Source organism: Stegostoma tigrinum, chromosome 10 (genome assembly GCF_030684315.1).
Source record: "Stegostoma tigrinum isolate sSteTig4 chromosome 10, sSteTig4.hap1, whole genome shotgun sequence".
In the NCBI taxonomy this organism is placed as follows: Eukaryota; Metazoa; Chordata; class Chondrichthyes; order Orectolobiformes; family Stegostomatidae; genus Stegostoma; species Stegostoma tigrinum.
Window position 1 is genome coordinate 83,081,411 of NC_081363.1, and position 21,038 is coordinate 83,102,448.

The 21,038-nt window shown below is 44.2% G+C and overlaps 2 protein-coding genes across 2 annotated transcripts; one reads left to right on the forward strand and one right to left on the reverse strand.

Annotated features, from left to right (window-relative positions):
* The first annotated feature begins 605 nt into the window (after positions 1–605).
* On the forward strand, positions 606–6,095 carry LOC125455872 (EEF1A lysine methyltransferase 3-like). The gene is made up of 3 exons (XM_048538399.1): positions 606–779; positions 2,385–2,496; positions 5,614–6,095. Exons 1-3 carry the CDS (start codon positions 606–608, stop codon positions 6,093–6,095), a joined length of 768 nt encoding a protein of 255 aa, XP_048394356.1.
* A 1,034-nt stretch (positions 6,096–7,129) lies between these two features.
* On the reverse strand, positions 7,130–19,120 carry LOC125455873 (EEF1A lysine methyltransferase 3-like). The gene is made up of 5 exons (XM_059649469.1): positions 18,989–19,120; positions 17,758–17,869; positions 14,961–15,299; positions 13,657–13,724; positions 7,130–7,477 (listed from the first exon to the last, which is right to left on the reverse strand). Exons 1-5 carry the CDS (start codon positions 19,118–19,120, stop codon positions 7,130–7,132), a joined length of 999 nt encoding a protein of 332 aa, XP_059505452.1.
* Positions 19,121–21,038: the final 1,918 nt, after the last annotated feature.

Consider the following 21,038-nt stretch of genomic DNA (forward strand, 5'->3'; position numbering starts at 1 on the left):
AGGAAACATTGTGGGATATAATAGTGTACAGAGGCACTGGTCAAAATAATTGTTATTGTTATTTCATACTACATTCCCATAGCAAATGATTTCGTCCAATGAATGGGGGACTGACTCCGAGTCTTTAGAATCAGATCTGAAACGCATCATTTTATGAGCATCGTTAGCGTGAGCCGATTATGTTGAATTCTGCGCAGTTTCCACAGAGTAGTGAACACCTCGGTTCAGAGACTGCGCTCTAGCCTCTGAGAGGGAGACGGAATCCGAGCACACAATCTGTGAGATTATAGAGGGCCTGCTTTGCAGCAGGCGGAGAATCTACCCCGAAGGGTGCTCCGTAGCAATCATAAAGAAGCTGCTAGAGGTTGAACAGAAGCTTGGCGAGCTGACACGAGGGATCCTCCCTCTCATCACTGTTGCTACTACCTGGCGCGCGGCAGCAATGACGGTCATGCTTTATTGCACAACAATAGACAGGACGCGTGATTGGCTAGGGGGAGCCCTGGGACGTCCGCGGAGTGCGTTGGGCGCTTTATAAATGCAAGTGGGCGCTTCGAGCTGGCGCCCTGGCCCCACTACAAACATCGGAGAATTCATTTGAGAAGATGACGACGCAGACGCCGTCCTCCGAACCTTCCAGAAACGACGCTCCCTACGACGAGAGTTACTCTCCGAGCTGCTACATCATCCACAACAACTTTGAGTTCTGCGGATATAATCTGAAAATCGCCCAAATTCTGGGCGCTAACCTGGGCGTGTCGGCGTATGTCTGGGACGCCGTAAGTTTGCAGCATTGGCCGCTTGGAAGAGAGGCAGCCCCTTGTATCTCACATGAAATCAAATGTAACTTTCCCACTCTCTTTTTCTCTATCTCTCTCTCTGTTCTTATTGACGCTGCGTTTATAAAAGTCCCTCTCCCTCTCTCCAGTTTGTAAACATCTCCGATCAGACACATCTGGAGCGGCTACCTGGGACATATATTGAACACTTGCGTTTGATTAGGAGCAATTTCGCTTCTACACGCGTCCTTTCTCCATGGGTGGTGTCAAAGCGCGTTAGATCAGCGGTGAAGCTAACGAAGCCATTTGACCTCTTGCCTGTGGAGGCTCGATATGTCATTCTTGCAGCAAAACCTCTCCTCCTATCCATGCCCCTCATGATTTTAAAAAAATCTCTATAAGGCCACCCCTCAGTCTCAGATGCTCCAGGGGAAATTGCACTAGCCTTTCATATAACCTATCCAGATGCCTTATTAAATGTTAGAATTTTACGCGGCTCCACCACTTCCTCTGGCAGTTCGTTCCATACACGCACCACCCTGTGCTTGAAAAAAAGGTTATCCTTCAGAGATAGTAGGAACTGCCGATGCTGGAGAATCTGAGATAATAAGGTATAGAGCGGGATGAACACAGCAGGCCAAGCATCATCAGAAGAGCAGGAAAGCTGACGTTTCGGGCCTCCTCCAGGTGCTTTTTTAAGTCTTTCCCCTCTCACCTTAAACTTATGCCCTCTAGTTTTGGACTCCTCCAACCTCAGAAGAAGGATTTGGCTATTCACCCTATCCATGCCCCTTATGATTTTAAAAAAAACCTCTATAAGACCATTCCTCAGCCTCAGATGATCCAGGGGAAAATGCACTAGCCTATTCAGCCTCTCCCGATAACTGAAACCTCCAGTTCTGACGATGTCCTCCTATTTTGTTTTCTGCACCCTCTCAAGTTTAACAACATCCTTCCAATACAAGGGCGACCAGGTGTACGCAGTAATCGCCAGGTTAGACAGCGTCTATGGTGGGAGAAGAGGGTCAATGAATTTTTATCAAAGGTAGTGAAGAGGAGTTGATAGGAGTTTGAAAAGTACCACATTTCAAGCAAGAAAGAAGAGTAAGGAGGGGAATCGAACCTTAGAGAAGACTGGTAAATAGAGTTGGTGAGCAGGAGAAAAGAACTATTGTGATGATCGATCCCTCCAATAACCTCGATCCCATTTTGTTTCCTTTCTTTTTCAGATATCTGTTGCAGTCTCTTTTCTTTCAATTAGTTTCGCTTTCAGACCGACACCGTTTCCAGGCGCTCTTCATTCCGTCCTTCGCTCTTTTCCCGCTCATTTTCGCTTAAGAAAGATAGGCGGGAGGCGGCAACCTGTTGGTCCATAGAGCGCCGACCTCCCAGGGAAATTCCGCCCAGAGCACGGTGCCTGAGATCAGGCTAGCGAACGCTGAACTGAGCCCTTGGGAGCTTGGCTGTAGTGTCCGGCTGACAATGGTTCCAGGAGCCTCCCTTATTCTTTGTAAGGAATGAACTGAATGCAGAGCTCACCGGCTCTTTGGTATCAAGTGTCAGGCCCAAGTGTGTTGAATAACTTCATGGTATCCTCTTTTCCAGGGGCTGGCCCTTTGTCACTATTTTGAAAAGAAAAATATTAACTTCAGTGGGAAGAAAGTGATTGAACTGGGATCGGGCACAGGAATCGTCGGGATTTTAGCGACGTTGCTCGGTGAGTGGAGGGTAGCAGGGAATCGTATCACTTTGTTGACGCCAAACGGGAATATGGACAAATGGGGTGCTGGGAATCTCAAAGATCGGGAGTTGTTAGTGCTCCTTGATAAGCTTGAATGGATGAATGAATGAATGATTTATTGTCACGTATATCTTAAAGATACAGTGAAATGTGTTTTGTCGCCACTGTCCGGCATGGTTTTGAGTTACAATTAGGATAAAAAGAAATTGCTCAAATAAGACTTCATCTTCTTATGGGGCAGATGGGCTCCGACGGTTACGATCACTATCTACCGTGCAGGCGCCATCTCGGACCTTCCTTATGTTGGACTAGTTTCTATTCGAAGGATTTGTTTTATTGCTGTAGCCTTTCATTTCTTGTGTTATGTTCAAGGAGAATGTAGATGAGGTCCGCACCGAAGCCTTGTTATAGTTAATTTATCTCATTAGTTAGATGAGGAATATTCTTGACGCTCTATAGAAAAAATAATCGAGTCCTGACCGGAAATCATCCCCTCCATCGATATTACCAAAAGAAAAGGCATATTGCCTGGCTATTTAATCGAAACTTAGTGCATAGGACACGGCTATGAACAAGTATCGACAGCGCATTGACGTGCCAATAATACCTGGCTGTTCAAGTTGATTGCGCAGTTCAAGTAGATTGCTTTTAACAAAGAGATTAGAAGCTTTATCGGTTGAATTTTCTCCAAATCCAGACGGCAATCGTTTCACTTTCTGGTTAGAGATCAAACAGAGTCCGTGAAAAAAAGTATTAAAACAGCATTACTATATGGAGCAGGCTGTGTCCCCATTTGTCAAATCCTGAAAACGATTGAGGTTTGGACTAATGACCATCTCCAACAAGAGACAACCTCCCCTTGGTAAGCTATTACATAGCTTTCGCCGAATGTCACACTATCAATATGCTGGAATTATCACTGACCAGAAACTGAACTGAGCCAACATCTAAGTGCTGTGACAACATGTCCAAATCAAGAATTTGGAATTCTGCAGGGTGTAAATTCCTACTTACTCTCCAAACTGCCCGAAACCTTGAAGGCACGAGTATGATGCCGTATCTCCGCTTACCTGACTGAGCCCACTCCACCAACACATGAGAAACTCAACATCTTCAAGGGCAAAGAGGCCTTACTCATTGGTATGTCTTCTCCATCCACCAGCTTAGACACTCAATCCCTCCATCGCGAAAGTACAGTAGCAGCAATGTACATCTCCAGATGCATTGCCAACTCACCTCAACCTCATTACACAACACTTTCTAATCTTTTGACTTCCAACTTTTTGACCTCTAACCCCTATAAAGACGAAGACAGCGGAAGCAGGCGAGCACCGCTACCTGAAAGTTTCCCACACAGCGTACCCCTCATTTAAAAATATGCCATGGTTCCTTCACTGTGAGGTAGTCAAAATCCTGAAACTCCCTCTCTGACAACCATGTGGGTGCACGTACATCACATAGACTGCAACCGTTCAACAAGGCAGCTGACCACCACGTTTTCAAGAGCACCTGGGGGTGGACAGGAAACTCTGTCTTTACCAGCTTAGGTAAGCGAAACAAAACTTTGTTGTGCCATTTCGCGGCTATTGCAGTTACAGAAATACAACTTAGTAATGTTAATTTTTGAGAGTTTGAATGGCATCTAGCCATTTATGACATCTATTTCTCTACGACACAAAGCAGAATTAAATAATAAGAAGACAACATTGTGATTTTTGAGTTAAATGGTCACCTTGCAAAATGAAGCATGAAAATGTAAGCACGCTTGCCTTTATAATCGAGCATTTAAAACATCCAACACCGGACGACCACATCCAGTAACGGTGCAGTTCCTGCAAGGATAGCAGGATGTGCGATGAAAAGAAACAGCTCAAAGGCGGACAACGGGAGGGAAGAGGCAGAGGTGTAGAAGAGAGAAAAGGCTGAGGTCCGATCGGTTAAAAACACATCCGCTGGTATGATAGGGGGTGGAGGAGCCACAACAGAACAGGGTTGAACGGTGCAGAATTTCATGCATAGTTGTAGCCCTGGAGAAGGATGAGGAGATAATAGGCCGCAGCGCGGGAAGATTAGATCACGAGTATGGAAATTATGGAACGAGCTGTTGTCGGATTGTTAGAGCTTTTACAATATGAAAGTTTGATCAGTGGTTTGTAAGCAAAAAAAATCCTAAAACTTCCAAATTCGTTCAGGTATTTGAAATAAAAATGCAAATTCTGAATTACGCAATGTATGGTCGGTTCCAATGGGCATAACAGGTTCATTCCCCGTTGCGCAATTGGTGAGAATGATTGAGTCGGCCTTCAGGTATCCGGAACTTGAATCAAATGTCATGTGCGTGTGTGTGCGCGCGTGTATACGTGTATTTTTATGTTGATGCGCGTGCGCGCCAGTATGGTTCTGTATTAGAGTGCGCATGTCAACAGATGCGTCTATGTTTGTGTTGGTGTGTATGTGTGTGTGCGTGTATGTGTATGTGTGGCTGCCTGTGTGTATGTGTATGCGTGTGTCTATGTTTGTGTGGGTTTTGGAGGAGGGGCGATGTGTGTTCGCCTGTTTTATAATTGGCTGAGAAAACTGTTATTCTTGAGAAGTGCCGTGAATTGTATCAAAGGTTTATTTCTGCCAAATGGGGGAAATGTGTAAACTGCTTTTTTACACAGAATACTGTAAACAGCGAGCTGTATTGAACACTTTCATAACTTCAAACAGTGCATAAATCTGCCGATAAAGCTGACTTAAAAGTAAGTACGTTTTAATTTTTGTCATTCGAGATGATACTCCGGATAGATTCCCTGTGCTGGTGTACCTATGGAAGTGCACAACCATTGCTATTCAGTGGCCCTTCCTGGCAGAGATTCAGTACGATGCTGTATAAATTGTCATTTCCTTTCTGGTACCTTAGTCCTGACGAATAGGCGTAAAGCTTCGACTTCATTTATTTTAAGGAATGCTTAAGCACAGCACCGTGTGAATGAATACTTCACCAGAGTTTTCTCCCATAGAGTCGTTTCTTTTTGATTATGTGATCACGGTGTCCAATCAGTTCACAACAACAAATTAGAACTGACCTAGTTGTTTTCCCCTCGTTAGGTGGAGATGTAACCATGACGGATAAACAGAAGGTCCTGAAGCAAATCGAAACCAATGTCCAAGTAAACGTTCCCAGTGCCTGCAGACACCGCCTGCAAATCCGCCCGTTGACTTGGGGTGAAGACCACACGAACTTTCCTACTGACTATGATTTCGTCCTGGGTTCAGATATTGTATACAGTTCAGTTACCTACCCGGCTCTAATAGAGACCTTCCGCCATTTCACCAAACAGGGAGCTACAATCTATCTCTCTTCAGAATTAAGAAAGAGAAATGGATCTCTCTCCTTCCACGAAGAGAGTTTGCCTCAGTACTTTGACTGCCAAGTTGTTGACAGGTTAGAGGACAAAGATATCACTCTGTACAAAATGACTAAAATCGATAAAGGTTCTGAGTATGATCTTCCAACAAACGATAGAAATTTGCTTTTGACTGATCTCCACACTGGGGTTCATCCAACCTCTTTATCACTCACTAACTAAGACCTAAAAGAAGTATTCAATATCTCCTCAACATTTTAAATTTATGCTTGTTTCCTACTAATTTATCTACCACCTGACATCATTTACCAGGAATCGATTGTTTTCTAATATCTTGGCCAAATGCCATTTGCCTTCCATGAGGAAAGAGGAATCAAGTTAGTGAACATTATCATACCATCCTGGGAAAGCGGTTATGGCCATAGATTACCCACACGTAGATCTTTAGAGAAAGTTAAATTGAGGAATACACTTCATTTACCTGTTAAGTTGTGAGTTTGTGCTGCTAAAAGAGCAGGCAAGTTGATGTTTGCACCCAAGTTTCCAACATCATTGCAAACAACTCCATATAATTGACCATCTCCTTTGGTCACCAGTAATATTTTCAGGTGCTGTTCAATGTGGCCGATTGAGTCGCTGACTAATGTAACAAACTATCAGACCATTGGCTTGGGCCCTGCCAGCATTGCAAAATCAATAATATGTTGCTGCTAGTAACATCTAGGTTGAGCTAGATCCTAGAGGGTGAACTGAGATACATCCGACAGTGTAGTTGACTTAATTCCTACGAATGGGCTGAGCTATATCCTATCGTGTGAGTTGTACGTTACAGACTATATTGTAGTTTGTGATATATGTCGTAGAGTGTCGGTTGTGAGCTATATCCTATAGTGTCGGTTGAGCTACAATCGACAGGGCGGATTGTGAGCTACATGTTATGGTATGGATTGAGCTATACCCTACAGTGTGGGTTATGAGCTATTTCTTACACTATGGCTGAACCAGTGTCGGTTGAACTAATAACTACAGAAAGCCACCTTTAGGATTCTGTATTATATTATACCGATAGTCGTCGGTCCTCTGCTGATTACTTTCTGTGCAAAGAAATGACTCTTAAACATTGCTTAACATAACTCTATTAACATTCACAAGTCGTTTGCAGAAATAAAATTGGCTGGATGGCTAACGTTTCCGGATCTGAATGCATTGCATTAGTTAAACTAATTAACTGGAAACATACTTGTCAGTATGGGGAATTAGCTTTGGCAAATGAAAGTATTTAAATCTGAGATTTCGCCCCGTTTAACTTCGATGTACTCTTTAGGATAACTGTTTCTTGCTGCCAAAACATAGTGTGTCTTCCTCCTAGCCGAAAGTTCAACGTTTAATTCCCAGCCCGGGTTTTGATGACCAAGGATACACACCGGCAAAACTGGCTCAGTATCTACCGTTAAACCATGAAACATCGGCCAATGGCAGATGCTAGAATTTGGCCCATGTGCTGGAAAGATGATTCTAGTATCCTCCTTCATTGTCCATAGTTCCGGGCTACCAACATCATCACATTGCCAAAACAGATCAGGATACACGACTTCTCGCGTGAACTGTAACAATAAGGACATGTTCGTTGATCAAATGCTGGATAAATCGGCGGCAAGCGTGCGTCAGCGGGTCTGGTACAGTATCCACATGTAGCTGATTCGGAATTGGGATGTGGCTGATTGAGTCGCTGACTAATGTAACAATATGCACTTCGTCATCGAGAAAGGAACGCAAATGCACGTCACTTAGTGCGGCGTTTCATTTTGATAGAAGAAACGCACGATAATATCGTTGCCAGTGCTTTCCTTTAACCTCACCGAAGACTGGAGAATTTTGCTTAAATGGCAATTAACTAATCATAAGTACATAACATAATAAAACCGTCTGCAAGGTGTTTTAATGAAATTATAAGCACAGTTTAAATCGTTTTTGCTTATACACCTGTAATTTCCGTCAGAAAGGGCCGGACAAACTGATATTATATGACCGAGCTTTATGATTAGCAAATTGTTGATATACCACCTTATTAACCAACTCTAACGGCCTTCCTTGAATGACATTCAAATGATGCACCTCTTCTCTCCATTTATTTATTCAAGTGTAAATGCAAACGTTTTAAATAAGCAAAGCAGCCACCGTTCTGCAAGATTGAAACTAACTAATCTCTCGATTATGCTCCATCATTATGTGTACCGTCTTGCTTAAGCCGTGGTATTCACATTGACTTGGAGCCTTGAACAAAGAGTCCAGTTACTACTCAATTGATGTCAATCCGCAAACTCGAATTTTTCTGCTTCTAACAATTACGTTCATCAGTGACAGAATGAATTAAAGTTACAGAATGTAGCAGAGCTAATTATGTCCGCATCTGTAGATTTTCTTTTAAGTTGCACGAACAATAAGTGTTGGATAATGTTATTGCAATACTATTATTTTTATAACCGTTTTCTGAGCGACCTCTGGGCATTTTAAACTCCGTCCCTTATGTTAGCAACAATAGAATTTTCTTCTTTTTGTAAATCCAGAAATACTTTGATTTCATCGTTCATTTTGAACCAAGGTCACTTAGAGACAATTTAAGCAGCTACCATATTGTGAGTCGTAGTACAGACGGTATTTCGGAATTACGGCGATATCAGCACGCAAGTCTTTAATTTGTAAAATATTGTTACTGCCATTGAGCCATGAATCAACAGGGTTTATGTGAGGACAGGCACAATTTGCCAATACTTCTCCCATAGGAATATAATGTCTATCAGATTGTAATTTTATTCAATTTCAACTGCGGGTTCCCATCACCTTGTTCATTCTCCCCAGGATAGACAGTGACGAAGTAGCATTACAGCCTTTTCCTTCTCCCAGTTGCTTGTAGGTAGAAGATAGAAGTTATAAAATGTTTGCAGCACATGCATTCTTTGCACGTGGAGGGAGACAGTAATGTAATGGTAAATCCAGGCTAATTTCTGGGATGTGGGTTCACATGTCCTCTGCCTCAGCTAGTGGAATTTAAATTCAGTAGATAAATCTGGAACACAAAAATCAGTTTCAGTAATGATATCTATGATGGCTATTTTTAAATCATCTAGTTCACACTTGCCTTTTATGGAAGGAATCTGCCGTCCTTACCTGATCTGATCGACATGCGACTCCGGGCCTACAGCAATGCGGTTGATTCTTAACACTCTGATGGACAAAACAGTCAATTAAAAAGGGTGAAGAAATGTATTTTAGAAAGTAGAATGTGGGAATTTGGTATAAACAACTAGTAGGGGTTAATGCGGTGCAGTAGCAGGCAAATCCGTGATATATATAAATCTTTGTGGTATGCAAGACACATTAAGAAGACCATTCATAGAAAACATATACGCACATCACTGGTTTTATAGCCTAATGCTGAACAAGGGAAAATATGCTTTAAAAATGTTAAAATCGCTGATTGGACGTAACAGGGTTGTGAAGCCCAATTCCCCCGTGCATGAACAGAATGTCAGAAATTGGGAACACTTCAAAACTGGATTGTTCTAATATTTTTCTGCGTATCATGAGATCTCGTTTGACTGGTGTTGTTAAACTAGCAGTTTTCCAGGTTCCTCGTAAATATTGACAAATCGGAGGAACAAGAAAGGCCATAAGAATCACCGAGGTCACAATCTTCCATTGAACTGACGTCATTCCTGGCGCAATACGTAGTCTATTATCAGGTTGCGCTTGGGGAAGGTGAGATGTTTTGGTCTTAGACAGAATGACAACTTAACCTTCAGATGAAGGTGGGCAAGGAGGCACCCTGTCCCATGGTCATCAGTTGAAAAAAAAAACTGGATAATTGACACAGCTTAAATCACCAGTCCTTAGAAATATGATATATCAACACGTAATCAAAATCAGGAAGCAGCCCACATCAAGGAGCCGTCTTCTTCATACGGAAGGTCCACCGGAAAGGGGGCGAAAGACTTAAGATCAGCTCCCTAACACTTCGATTGGAGAGCAAGAGGCTGTCTTGACATGTGTAATGAGATCAACATATTCCAGCAACAGTTCATATCAGTGAACTACCTACAGTTGTGATTTTTTTTCTCTAACACCTACACTACTGCTTAACAAATTTATCAACTATCTGAAAATTCGATTCCAATAGTCCACTGCCTATATTGAAGTTTTATCGACCCAAATCTCCAAACATTAACGAGAATAAATTCCAATCATGGAGCAGTTCCACTGAATAAAGGATTGCCATCCATCCCTAGGTCCACATACCGATTCCCCTCAAAAGCAACTCAGCTACTCACATCCCAGACTTCTTTTTTTATCCTGTATTGCTCCACATTAACTAATTTCAGAGAGTTATCCAAATATCTTTTGGATTGAATCTGGCTCAATCGAACTCACATGCAACGTATTTCAGGCATTGCTGATCTGAAAGGTCTCTTGGCCTCCTCTTGGCTCTGCTTGTTGTTTGATGCTCATTAGTTGGAGTCTCTATGATACCCAGTTCTTGTCATATTTAGGCACAGACTGCTGCATATCTGTAGACAATCAGATGTGACTGAACATTATGCAATGACCGGTGACACCCCCCATCTTTGACCGTCCATGGTCATTGATGAAGCAGGTGAAGGTGAGTTGGACTTGTACACAACCTTGAAGATCTCCTTCTGCCACGTCGTGAGCTGAGAATATTGGTCTCCAGAAGCCTCAGCCACGCTCTTCCCCAAGTTGTGCAGAGCCAGTGGAAGCTCTTCCCCTGTTCCAATGTGATTTCAGTTTTTTTGAATATTAGCGCTTGGCGTTCCCTTTTATTAAATATTTTCGCATTAGTTTATTTATCCAACATTGCAGGATTTCTTTGTTTCTGGGAGATTGGCAACAGAGTGAGTGACTAAGAGGGGAGGGATATAAGGTTGGAAATATCATCTGTTGTAGAATGAAAATAGGCCCAAATTGAACTAAAGAAATCCCCATCTGGTCAATGTCATCCCAAGAAACCGTCCTTTTTTGCTGCAGTTATCAAAGACGTTATTCTATCCCAGTAACCACTCACCATTGTCCGACGCACCGCTGTCCAAAGCCAATGACCATATTTCCTTGACCATACACGAGGTTCACATTCCTTTGACCACCTAGAGTGCACTGACAACTTCTTTTCGCAGTTAACCATCCTTAAATCTAAGTGAACAAAACACCACACTGTTCGCATGCACTGTCTGTTCCTACTGTTCAAACACTTTCACCATCCGACACTCCACAACCAACTACACTAACAAAATGGACAACAATAAATGTCAGCGATCGCTCCCCAAGCCGTATTATATACACACAATTGTCTGCGCTCATTTTCAATGCTCTATTGCCAACAAACTACGGTCGGCGGCGAATAGTACATACACGATAATCCACAACAATCAATCCCTCTCTTAGAACACGAACTATTCACACATCACTTTCCACACTCTACACTCCAATGCTCATGTCCCGTCGATGTCTCGCTGCCCAGAACCTGAGTTTCATTTCTCACAATCCGCACTTCAATACCAAGATCTTGCAATCTCGAACCCACTGTGTGCACCTTACGGTTAGTACCTTTCTGTTCAGAATGCATTGCCTTCCCATTTTTATACCCGCCATACACTTCAGCCCATTTTTCTACAGTGCACCGTCCGCAATCGAGCACCTGCACCCTCCCAGCGCAACCCACTGACTGCACCCCCTTGTCAACACTCTTTTGTCCGAGGTAACTGTGGTTCCTACCACGAACCCCTCCACCGCAACCCCCAACACAGAACCTCCACAGAGGTGATCACCAGCAGCCATTGATCTACTAATTATCTATCAATAGGCTGAAACCGGGATTACTGATCTGTGGGAGAGAGATAATGGGAACTGCAGATGCTGGAGATTCCAAGATAATAAAATGTGAGGCTGGATGAACACAGCAGGCCAAGCAGCATCTCAGGAGTGCTCCTGAGATGCTGCTTGGCCTGCTGTGTTCATCCAGCCTCACATTTTATTATCTTTACTGATCTGTGGGAACAGGAAACTTTGCTTCCAACAGCAGCTGGTTGACCAGAGATCAACAATTCTCTCTCTCTCTAACCACAGCGCCAACCACATCAGTGGCCTCAAGCTGGTACTGCACCCTGCCATACTGGAGGTCATAAGTGCTTGTGGTCGGTCTGCGTAGTTAGAAGAAGGGCCTGAGAAGCCAAGGAAGGAGGGAAGCATTCGCGGACACTCTGAAGGGCCAGGGAAGCCAGTTAAGGCAGAATCTTCTTCCATCGCCAGGCCGGGGGCACAAGTGGCGGCTTAGCTTTCGACATTCATGTCATTGGTTTAATCTGAGCCATGAGATTAGGCCATTTCTTAGGCTTTTATTGACATCTTAGGGCCTGCTTTGGAACATCGGCTGGCGGCCCACTGGATGCATCTCCAAATTATATCTGCATGAACACTGAGGGGCAATTTAGCATGGCCAAGCCACCATCAACTTAACGTCTTTGGACTGTGGGAGGAAACCGGGGCACCCGGCAGGAACCCACGCAGACACCCGGAGAACATACAAACTCCACACAGATAGTCACCCGGGTCTGAAATAGATGCTGTGATGCAGTGCCTCCACTGTGCGTCCGTGCTGCCCCGTGCTCCTCTGCACCTGGATCAAAGCAAGTCTCGGTTTCGTTGCAGAGCAGTCTGTTCTCACGCCAATGCAACCTTCTTGCTAGGCAATCTGTTTTCACTTAACTTTCCAAAATTCAGCAATTACAGAGTCATAGAATCATAAAGTTGTACAGCATGGAAACAGGCCCTTCGGTCCAACTCGTCCATTCTGATCAGGTATCCTAAATTAATCTAGACCCATTTGACAGCATTTAACCTATATACCTCTAAACCCTTCCTACTCATGTACTCATCTAGATGCCTTTTAAATGTTGTAAATGTATCAAACTTCACCACTTCCTCTGGCAACACATTCCATTCACGCATCACACACGGCGTACGATAAACTTGCCCCTTAGGTCCCTTTGATATCTTTCCCCTCTCACCGTAAGCCTATGCCCTATAGTTTTGGGCTCCTGCGTCCTATTAACCCTTAATGATATGGCTTAGAGGTGTCTTTGTTTTTGATAATACACACCGCATCCATTCACATTCGGAATCATCTTAAATAATTCACCGACTCCAAGACAACAGCATAACATCCACCTAAGATAACAAGGTGTAGAGCTGGATGAACACAGCAGGCCAAGCAGCATCAGAGGAACATGAAGACCGACGTTTCGGGCCTAGACCTTCTTCAGAAATTTCTGAAGAAGGGTCTAGGCCCAAAACGTCGGCCTTCCTGCTCCTCTGATGCTGCTTGGCCTGCTGTTCATCCAGCTCTACACCTTGTCATCTCAGATTCTCCACCATCTGCAGTTCCTACTATCTCTGATAACATCCACCTCTTTGGTTTGCCGATGCATTAACATGCAAAGTAGTATTTTATCGATGAATGAAGGGTCTAGGCCCGAAACGTCAGCTTTTGTGCTCCTGAGATGCTGCTTGGCCTGCTGTGTTCATCCAGCCTCACATTTTATTATCTTGGAATTCTCCAGCATCTGCAGTTCCCATTATCTCTGATAGTATTTCATCGAGTTGCGTGAGCAGTTCATCATTTCCCCATTAAGTGATTTCTGCATTTGAAGACGGTAAATATTTCTGCGTCACCATTGTTGCTCATTTCTAGGTTCAAAGTGGTTGAACTCACATTGCTCGCCGTTGAACTCCGTTTGTCATCAGCTTGCTCGCTGATTGTGCGTGCATTGTGGCGTATATCTGAAGTAGGAATATACAGGACATCATATGATTTGCTTTTGCATTTTTGAAGCCAATCAATACAAAGGACAAGTTCAAATAATCCACAATATGCGAAACCATTCTGTAAACTGATACATATCATTCTTATTGTGATTTTTATTCATTTTTATTTTTGCATATTGGTGTGATTTTAAACCACAGATTTTGGGAAAAGTGGAGCAAATAAATCACTATTCATTCAATTCCTTCAGTGGCGGGAACGATTTTAAGCTGTATCACAGTTCTATTGCTTGCAATAAAATGAAACTAACAATTACAGATGACATGCACATTTTCGGAAATGCAAGCAATATAACTTTTGGCTTTTCATTCAGAGAGTTCAATGGTATTCTACACTTTAGCCCAGAAGAATGAATTCCAGCTTTAAGGGTTGCTGCGGGTACCAGAGATATACCAGCATCCCATAGCTCCAAATGAAAAAAATGAGAAGGTCGCATTTAAAATAAAAACCAAGAGTAGGCATAGAGTTGGGGTAGAGTTATTATTAGTGTTATGTTGGAGAGGTTAGTGAAGATTAAGGATACCTTCATCACATTCCAGAACTGGAACGAAATTGAAATCCCGTTCATTTCGAACAGTGGAAGAAACCTGTTCTGTGAATGGCCAGGAACTGAATCAATGCAAAGAGCGATTAATTCTGTTTTCTAATAACATGCTACCAATTAAATTGCGCCCCCTGTGATTTAGCCAGTTTACTTTAAATATTTTTTTAATTGTAAGAGACGGACTGATCGTCATAGCAGTGCAATTGTGGGTTCATCACGGATACCAAACTGAATCATTTCTATCCTGGAACCTTATTTTGCTCCTGGAACTACCTTTAAATTATGTGCCTGTCCGGGGTGGTCTACGCGACGTTAGCAACATAAATGTCTCCTATTCAGTCCCTTTATGAGCTGTTCTTATATATGACCCTCGAGACAAATCTTCGGCTCGCAATTTCCAGTAAGGGATACGTACGTTTAGTGTTTTAACGGGTCGTGCCAATGTGTACCACCAATATTTTTGACGATCCAGGAAAGTGAAAAGGACAGAAAATGGAAGGTAAAGCACGTGATATTTATTCAAATGAAAATGTTAGCAACGCTCGGAAGGAAAACAGTAGATGGTTGTCTATCTTCCGACCCTGCATCAGAAACTAGTCCGCATCGTCTGGAGCTTTTTTTGTCACTTTGTAAATGCAACTACTCCCACTGGTATGAATGAGTTGGCTATGAAATTGCGCCGGCACGAGCTCATTGTGGAATTCAGCCGACCCCTCTCTATACTTCACATCCGAGCACAGATAAATTATAGTCTTTTCTGTGCAGAAGTGCAGCAATGTCTGTATAAGATTCGGAAATTGTGATGGGCTGTACACGATGTCCGATCCAAGAATGATATCAAAGTCGGTTGCGAAACTGTCCTGGTCGCTACCCCAAGCCAGGGCGCGGATTTTGGAACGGTGTCTACAGTCGAGCGGAATATTAGCCAGTATGTTATACTCGATTTGTTTCAAAACGTACGGCCTATCCGTCATGGTGACATCTCCACCTGCCAAAAAAGAAGTCATATTTATCCTCTGGCTCTCCCCAGCGTGAGTTGCCACATATTCATTGCTAAATACGCTCTAAGTCCTTGCCGCTGAACGCACCCACATTACTCTACGACACCTACCTCACCGCATCCACCCCTACTCACATTCCGAATAGTTCGTAGAATCCCTACAGTCTGGAAACAGGCCTTTTGGCCCAACAAGTCCACACCGACCCTCATAGCATTCCACCCAGTCCCATTCCCCTATAATCCACCTAATTTACACACCCCTGAACACTACGGGTAGTTTATCATGGCCAATCCACCTAGCCTGCACTTCTTTGGACCGTGGGAGGAAACCGGAACACCCGGAGGAAACCCACGCAGACACGGGAAGAATGTGCAAACTCCGCACAGACAGGCGCCGTCATGCTGTGAGGCAGCAGTGCTAACCTCTGAGCCACCGTCAATAGTCAATTAAATAGTTATTTAAATTAGCTCAATATTTTGTCTTGCAATTCGATGGCTTCTTTTTTCTTTCTAAGAGGGAATGCACATTAGAAACGATTACTAACAGGAATGCGCAAACAGCTTCTGAATCGCTCGCTGCCTGTCCATTCGGGTCTGCGAATCTTGGGGAGCGAGGGATGTGCAGACGCTGTAAAGTAACAACTGTGTGTTTGTTGTTGCTTACGATTGAGTCAGGGATCAGTGGAATAGATCATGGAGTACGGATGTACATGTCCTAAACAGGATATGTAACTAGAGGCATTGTGACCATGGGGAACGATTGTAGCAAGGAACATAATATAACCTAATATTTAGCAGATGAAATTTAATATCAGGATAATCGAGGAGAGGCTGTATACAATAGCGCTAGAGTTCTAAAAGAGGTACGAGAGCGGAGGGAACCAGAATAGATTGCCAAAATTGTTAAAGGTGGCAAGACAGGTTGAGAAATTGTTTGAAAGGGCAGACAGCGTCCAGTGCTTTACAAAACGAAGAGTAGTCTACAAACTCCAGGATGTTATAGCGTATCTTTCTGAAACAATGGCTCGGCCTCAGTCGAAGCATTAAGTCCAATTCTGGACGACACAATCTTAGAAAGATGCGAAGACGTTGGTGAATGTGCAAATAAGATTTACCAGCACGGTCCCAAGAACGAGGGTCTTCACTTTCATGGATAATTGGGGGAAGAGGGAGCTGCTCTCTTTAGAGAGAAAGTCGACAGCAGATTCGATAAAGGTGTTCGAACTGACGAGGAGTCGAGAGAGAGGAAACAGACAGAAATTGTTCCCATCAATAGAATTAAAACAAAAACGTAGTTGCTGGAAAAGCTCAGCAGTCTGGCAGCATCTGTGAAGGAAAACAAAACAGAGTTAACGTTTCGGGTCCGTTGACGCTTCTATTTTTGTTACTATCCGCAGCTCTTTCGGTTTTTATTTTCTATCAATAGAATTGTCCAGTGTAAGGCTATGGGGAAAGGAAGGAGAGTGGGCTCAGCAAAGTTGCCCGTAGGTATAGGGCCGAATAGAAACGTACTGCGCTCTAAATATTCTATGATCCTATGACAGTAGCATGTAAATAACTAATTAGTAACGAGAGAGATAGCATTTAGAGGCAGCACTATGTTGGGAATAATTATAACTATGTTCTGGGCTGGTTATTGGGCTCTGGAAATTCTATACCATGCTGAGTCACGCCATGCAGCGACGGGGTGCAAGTGGGAACATCATCACACGCTGGCTGTGACTTTTAAATCTGCGGAACTTCAAAGGCGAAATATGTAGCTTTGACAAGGTCTAGTCAAAGAAAGTCCCCCAATAATCAGACACGGCACTCAGCTACAACGCAGTCAAAAGGGACAAATCCCTTATCGTGAGTTATAAGCAATGTAAAGTCAATGGCCAGCAAGTGCCCAGCATCCATCCAGGTCAGTACTACCTTCAGAAGCAGGTGTCCCTTTCAGATTCCGAAGGTTGTATTGTAGTGAAATTTTCAATAACGAGAACAAAGTTGGTTCGAGAACCAAGAGACAAAAGGCAAAACCTTCAGTCCGGCAGGGATTATTAGGAGCGCACATGATCTAGCAGTTTGTTATAACACTATTTCCTGGTGATTGTGTCGTTAATTGTTAGTTGCACGTTGTTATTTTCATGTTAACAGTCTTTTGATTTTCCTTTATGATGTTGATCAGTAAAGAAAACGCACAAATGCATCAGATAATGCAGAGGGGAACCACTGCCTCAGTCATCGGTGGGTCGATTGCTCTTGTTGGTGAAGCGACACAAATTTGGTCGATTTGAAGGTTCCCGTCCAACTATTGTCCGATTGCCCCTTCCTTCTAACATCGAGGATTGTGAAGTTAGTAGTGCACTTTGGGGAGCACGTCACTAAGGGAGGGGTCTCGTAAAGTCTCCGATTGGGCGCTATCCCCTGCGTTGCGTCATGAGGAGCTACTGCTGTGTTCACTTACCCAACAGCACCGCCAATATGCCCACAATTCCAGTGCCAGAGCCGAGTTCAAGCACCTTCTTGCCGGTAAAATCAATCTTCTCAGCCTCAAAATAGCGACAAAGGACAATCCCCTGAGGGGGTAAAAACACCCACAGTCTGACCAAGATATTTATCTGTAAACGGTCACAGTTTAAAGATAATTCTGGAAAATTGGCAGGCTCGTTAAGGCTCACTCAGACACCTTATAATGGAGACATTAGCGAACCCCTATGAGCAATTACAAACTCTTGGCTTCAGTTCGGAGAGGACAGCGAATCTAATGAGAAGCAATTTTTCAAGGGCCACTAACCCTGAGTGCCCTTGCAAACGAGGAACTGCGTTCATTATGTAAACATTGTGCATAGCCGGGGGTGGACATGAGAACTTTTTTTTAGGTGTTGGATTACAGTTTCACTGCATTGCAAGTCTGAGGTGATGACTGTGGACTTTGTGCAGAGAAAAATACTTTACAAACTGAACCACACTAAACGGACCTTGTTGGGTTAAGGGCGTCACTGAGCAGCAAAGGATTATTTCCTGCAAAGGTGCGTACTTCTCGCGATATTTCCACGTAATGTGTCATAAATGTCCCTGTTACTTCACTGTCGCTGAGTCGAAATCCGGAACTCCCCTCCCTAACAGCAGTGTATGTCCCTACATCCCAAGAACAGCAGTAATTCAATAAGACGGCTCACCATCACCTTCCCCGGGGCAATTAGGAACGGGCAATACATGTTTGCCAGGGGGCGGCGTCCATTTCCCAGGAATAAAAAGAAGTACCGCCGAATACACGTGTGCACAGCAGCAGCACCTCGGCAACCGAGTCTGATTTAGAATGCCACAGGTGCAGTGCACTACAGTATATGTTTTCTAAATTACAGCAATGATCAAAGATTAACAAATAATCTGGCTCCCGTGTGACATCACACTTGCGATGAGCCCTGTCTGACAAGGAAGCCAGTTCAGATTTTGAAGGCTGGTGCAATTACAACATTTAAAAAGCTGGTTATATGAATAAGAGGGGATTAGAGGGATATGGGCTAAACATTAACAAATGGGAGTGGTCGGCATGGATGAGTTGGACCGAAGGGCCTGTTTCCGTGCTATACATGACTCAATCAGCTTCTAATCTGCCCCTGTGCAGCCAAATTGGCAAAGGCGTTCATTTTTAATTCCGAAGGAAACTTTTTGTAACAGTCCACCAGACTTACAGGTCCCCAAACATAAGCAGAGACGCCTAAAGAAGCTCCTTTAAACATCGTGATCTTTAGAGGGTGTCCGCTGAATTCATAATTCTTCTCCTCCAACTCCAGGAGGGGATAGTCAGCCGTGCTACAGTTCATCCTCCGTGCTGTCAAAGGGCTTCTCGCCAATTTCCAAACAGACGTCTCCCAATCCAAGACAGAGCCCTGTCAGTTTCGCCTCCGCGGATCCACTCCAAGTTGTTGCTGTTTACTTTACCTAGAAGTAATAAAAGAACTTACGGAAAACTCTGGTGTAGACAAGAAAAGGAGTACACCACTGTAGCTGAGCTTTAAATCTCTGAATATAACGGGAAGCCCCGCATGTGAACGCACGACTATCTTCTGTTTAAAATGGATGTAACAGGCGAAATTCACCAAATGGGAAAATTGGGTTAGAATAGTCATGTGTTTGCTTTTGACAGGCAGAGACTCGGTGAGCCAAAGGGATTTTTTTTCCTGTGCTGTGCATTTCTTTGACTGTATGGACATGAACGGAGGTTGCCCTATGAATAGCTTAAGCGGACGATGCCATTTTGCTGCTAATCAGCTTCACAAGGCTGATAGAGGTGTTATCACAAGCTAAAATCATTCGCAAGTCGAGGAACTGGGAGCATACCGCTTCCTGGGTCCAGTGGGCGAGAAAGAAATACCCCTGTTCTGCTTGGCCCACAAGAGGTGCGGTGTGCAGATGCTTACTCTATGGATCTGGCCCTCTTCTGGTCAGGAGCGGGAATCCACTGTTTAGCGTGGAATGGCAGGTTTGATCCCTGCATCCAAAAGACAATGGTTCTGCATCAGAAAAAAAACATTGCGGCGCTCAGAGTGAATTGTTTTTGCAGAGGGCTGGCACAGACAGGGCAGATACAATGGCATCCACTTGTGATACTCGTCTCCTCTTAGCTCCTAGCTTTCCAGGGCGTCCGGAAATCCAATAAGAATTGCTTAAATATCAATGATAATGAAATGTGAGGCCGGATGAACACAGCAGGCCCAGCAGCATCTCAGGAGCACAAAAGCTGAGGTTTCGGGCCTAGACCCTTCATCAGAGAGGGGGATGGGCTGGGGGTTCTGGAATAAATAGGGAGAGAAGGGGAGGCGGACCGAAGATGGAGAGAAAAGAAGATAGGTGGAGTGGAGAGTATAGGTCGGGAGGTAGGGAGGGGATAGGTCAGTCCAGGGAAGACGGACGGGTCAAGGAGGTGGGATGAGGTTAGTAGGTAGGAGATGGAGGTGCGGCTTGGGGTGGGAGGAAGAACAGGTTAGGGAGGCAGAGACAGGTTGGACTGGTTTTGGGATTCAGTGGGTGGAGAGGAAGAGCTGGGCTGGTTGTGTGGTGCAGTGGGGGGAGGGGACGAACTGGGCTGGTTTTGGTATGCGGTGGGGGAAGGGGAGATTTTGAAGCTGGTGAAGTCCACATTGATACCATTGGGCTGCAGGGTTCCCAAGCGGAATATGAGTTGCTGTTCCTGCAACCTTCGGGTGGCATCATTGTGGCACTGCAGGAGGCCCATGATGGACATGTCATCTAAAGAATGGGAGGGGGAGTTGAAATGGTTTGCGACTGGGAGGTGCAGTTGTCTATTGCGAACCGAGCGGAGGTGTTCTGCAAAGCGGTCCCCAAGCGTCCGCTTGGTTTCCCCAATGTAGAGGAAGCCACACCGGGTACAGTGGATGCAGTATACCACATTGGCAGATGTGCAGGTGAACCTCTGCTTAATGTGGAAAGTCATCTTGGGGCCTGGGATAGGGGTGAGGGAGGAGGTGTGGGGGCAAGTGTAGCATTTCCTGCGGTTGCAGGGGAAGGTGTCGGGTGTGTTGGGGTTGGACGGCAGTTTGGAGCGAACAAGGGAGTCACGGAGAGAGTAGTCTTAAATATCAATATTGTGTTTTTCTGAAAAGATGAGCCATCAGTCTCCGACATAACTTACTTTTATGGTCTCGGCCGCCTGTGGCCGTCAAAGTGGACGCGGACGGCTCTCAGTTTTCGTCTGAGGAAGGATCACTGGGTTTGCACTGT

Coding starts and splice junctions, on each gene's coding strand:
- LOC125455873 (XM_059649469.1), bottom strand. CDS start 19,120: ATGAACTGTAGCACGGCTGACTATCCCCTCCTGGAGTTGGAGGAGAAG. Junction 15,300..17,757: donor CATATTGGCGGTGCTGTTGG/GTAAGTGAACAC, acceptor CTTTTTTGGCAG/GTGGAGATGTCACCATGACG. Junction 13,725..14,960: donor TAGCCAACTCATTCATACCA/GTGGGAGTAGTT, acceptor TTCCTACTTCAG/ATATACGCCACAATGCACGC.
- LOC125455872 (XM_048538399.1), top strand. CDS start 606: ATGACGACGCAGACGCCGTCCTCCGAACCTTCCAGAAACGACGCTCCC. Junction 780..2,384: donor CGGCGTATGTCTGGGACGCC/GTAAGTTTGCAG, acceptor CCTCTTTTCCAG/GGGCTGGCCCTTTGTCACTA. Junction 2,497..5,613: donor GATTTTAGCGACGTTGCTCG/GTGAGTGGAGGG, acceptor TCCCCTCGTTAG/GTGGAGATGTAACCATGACG.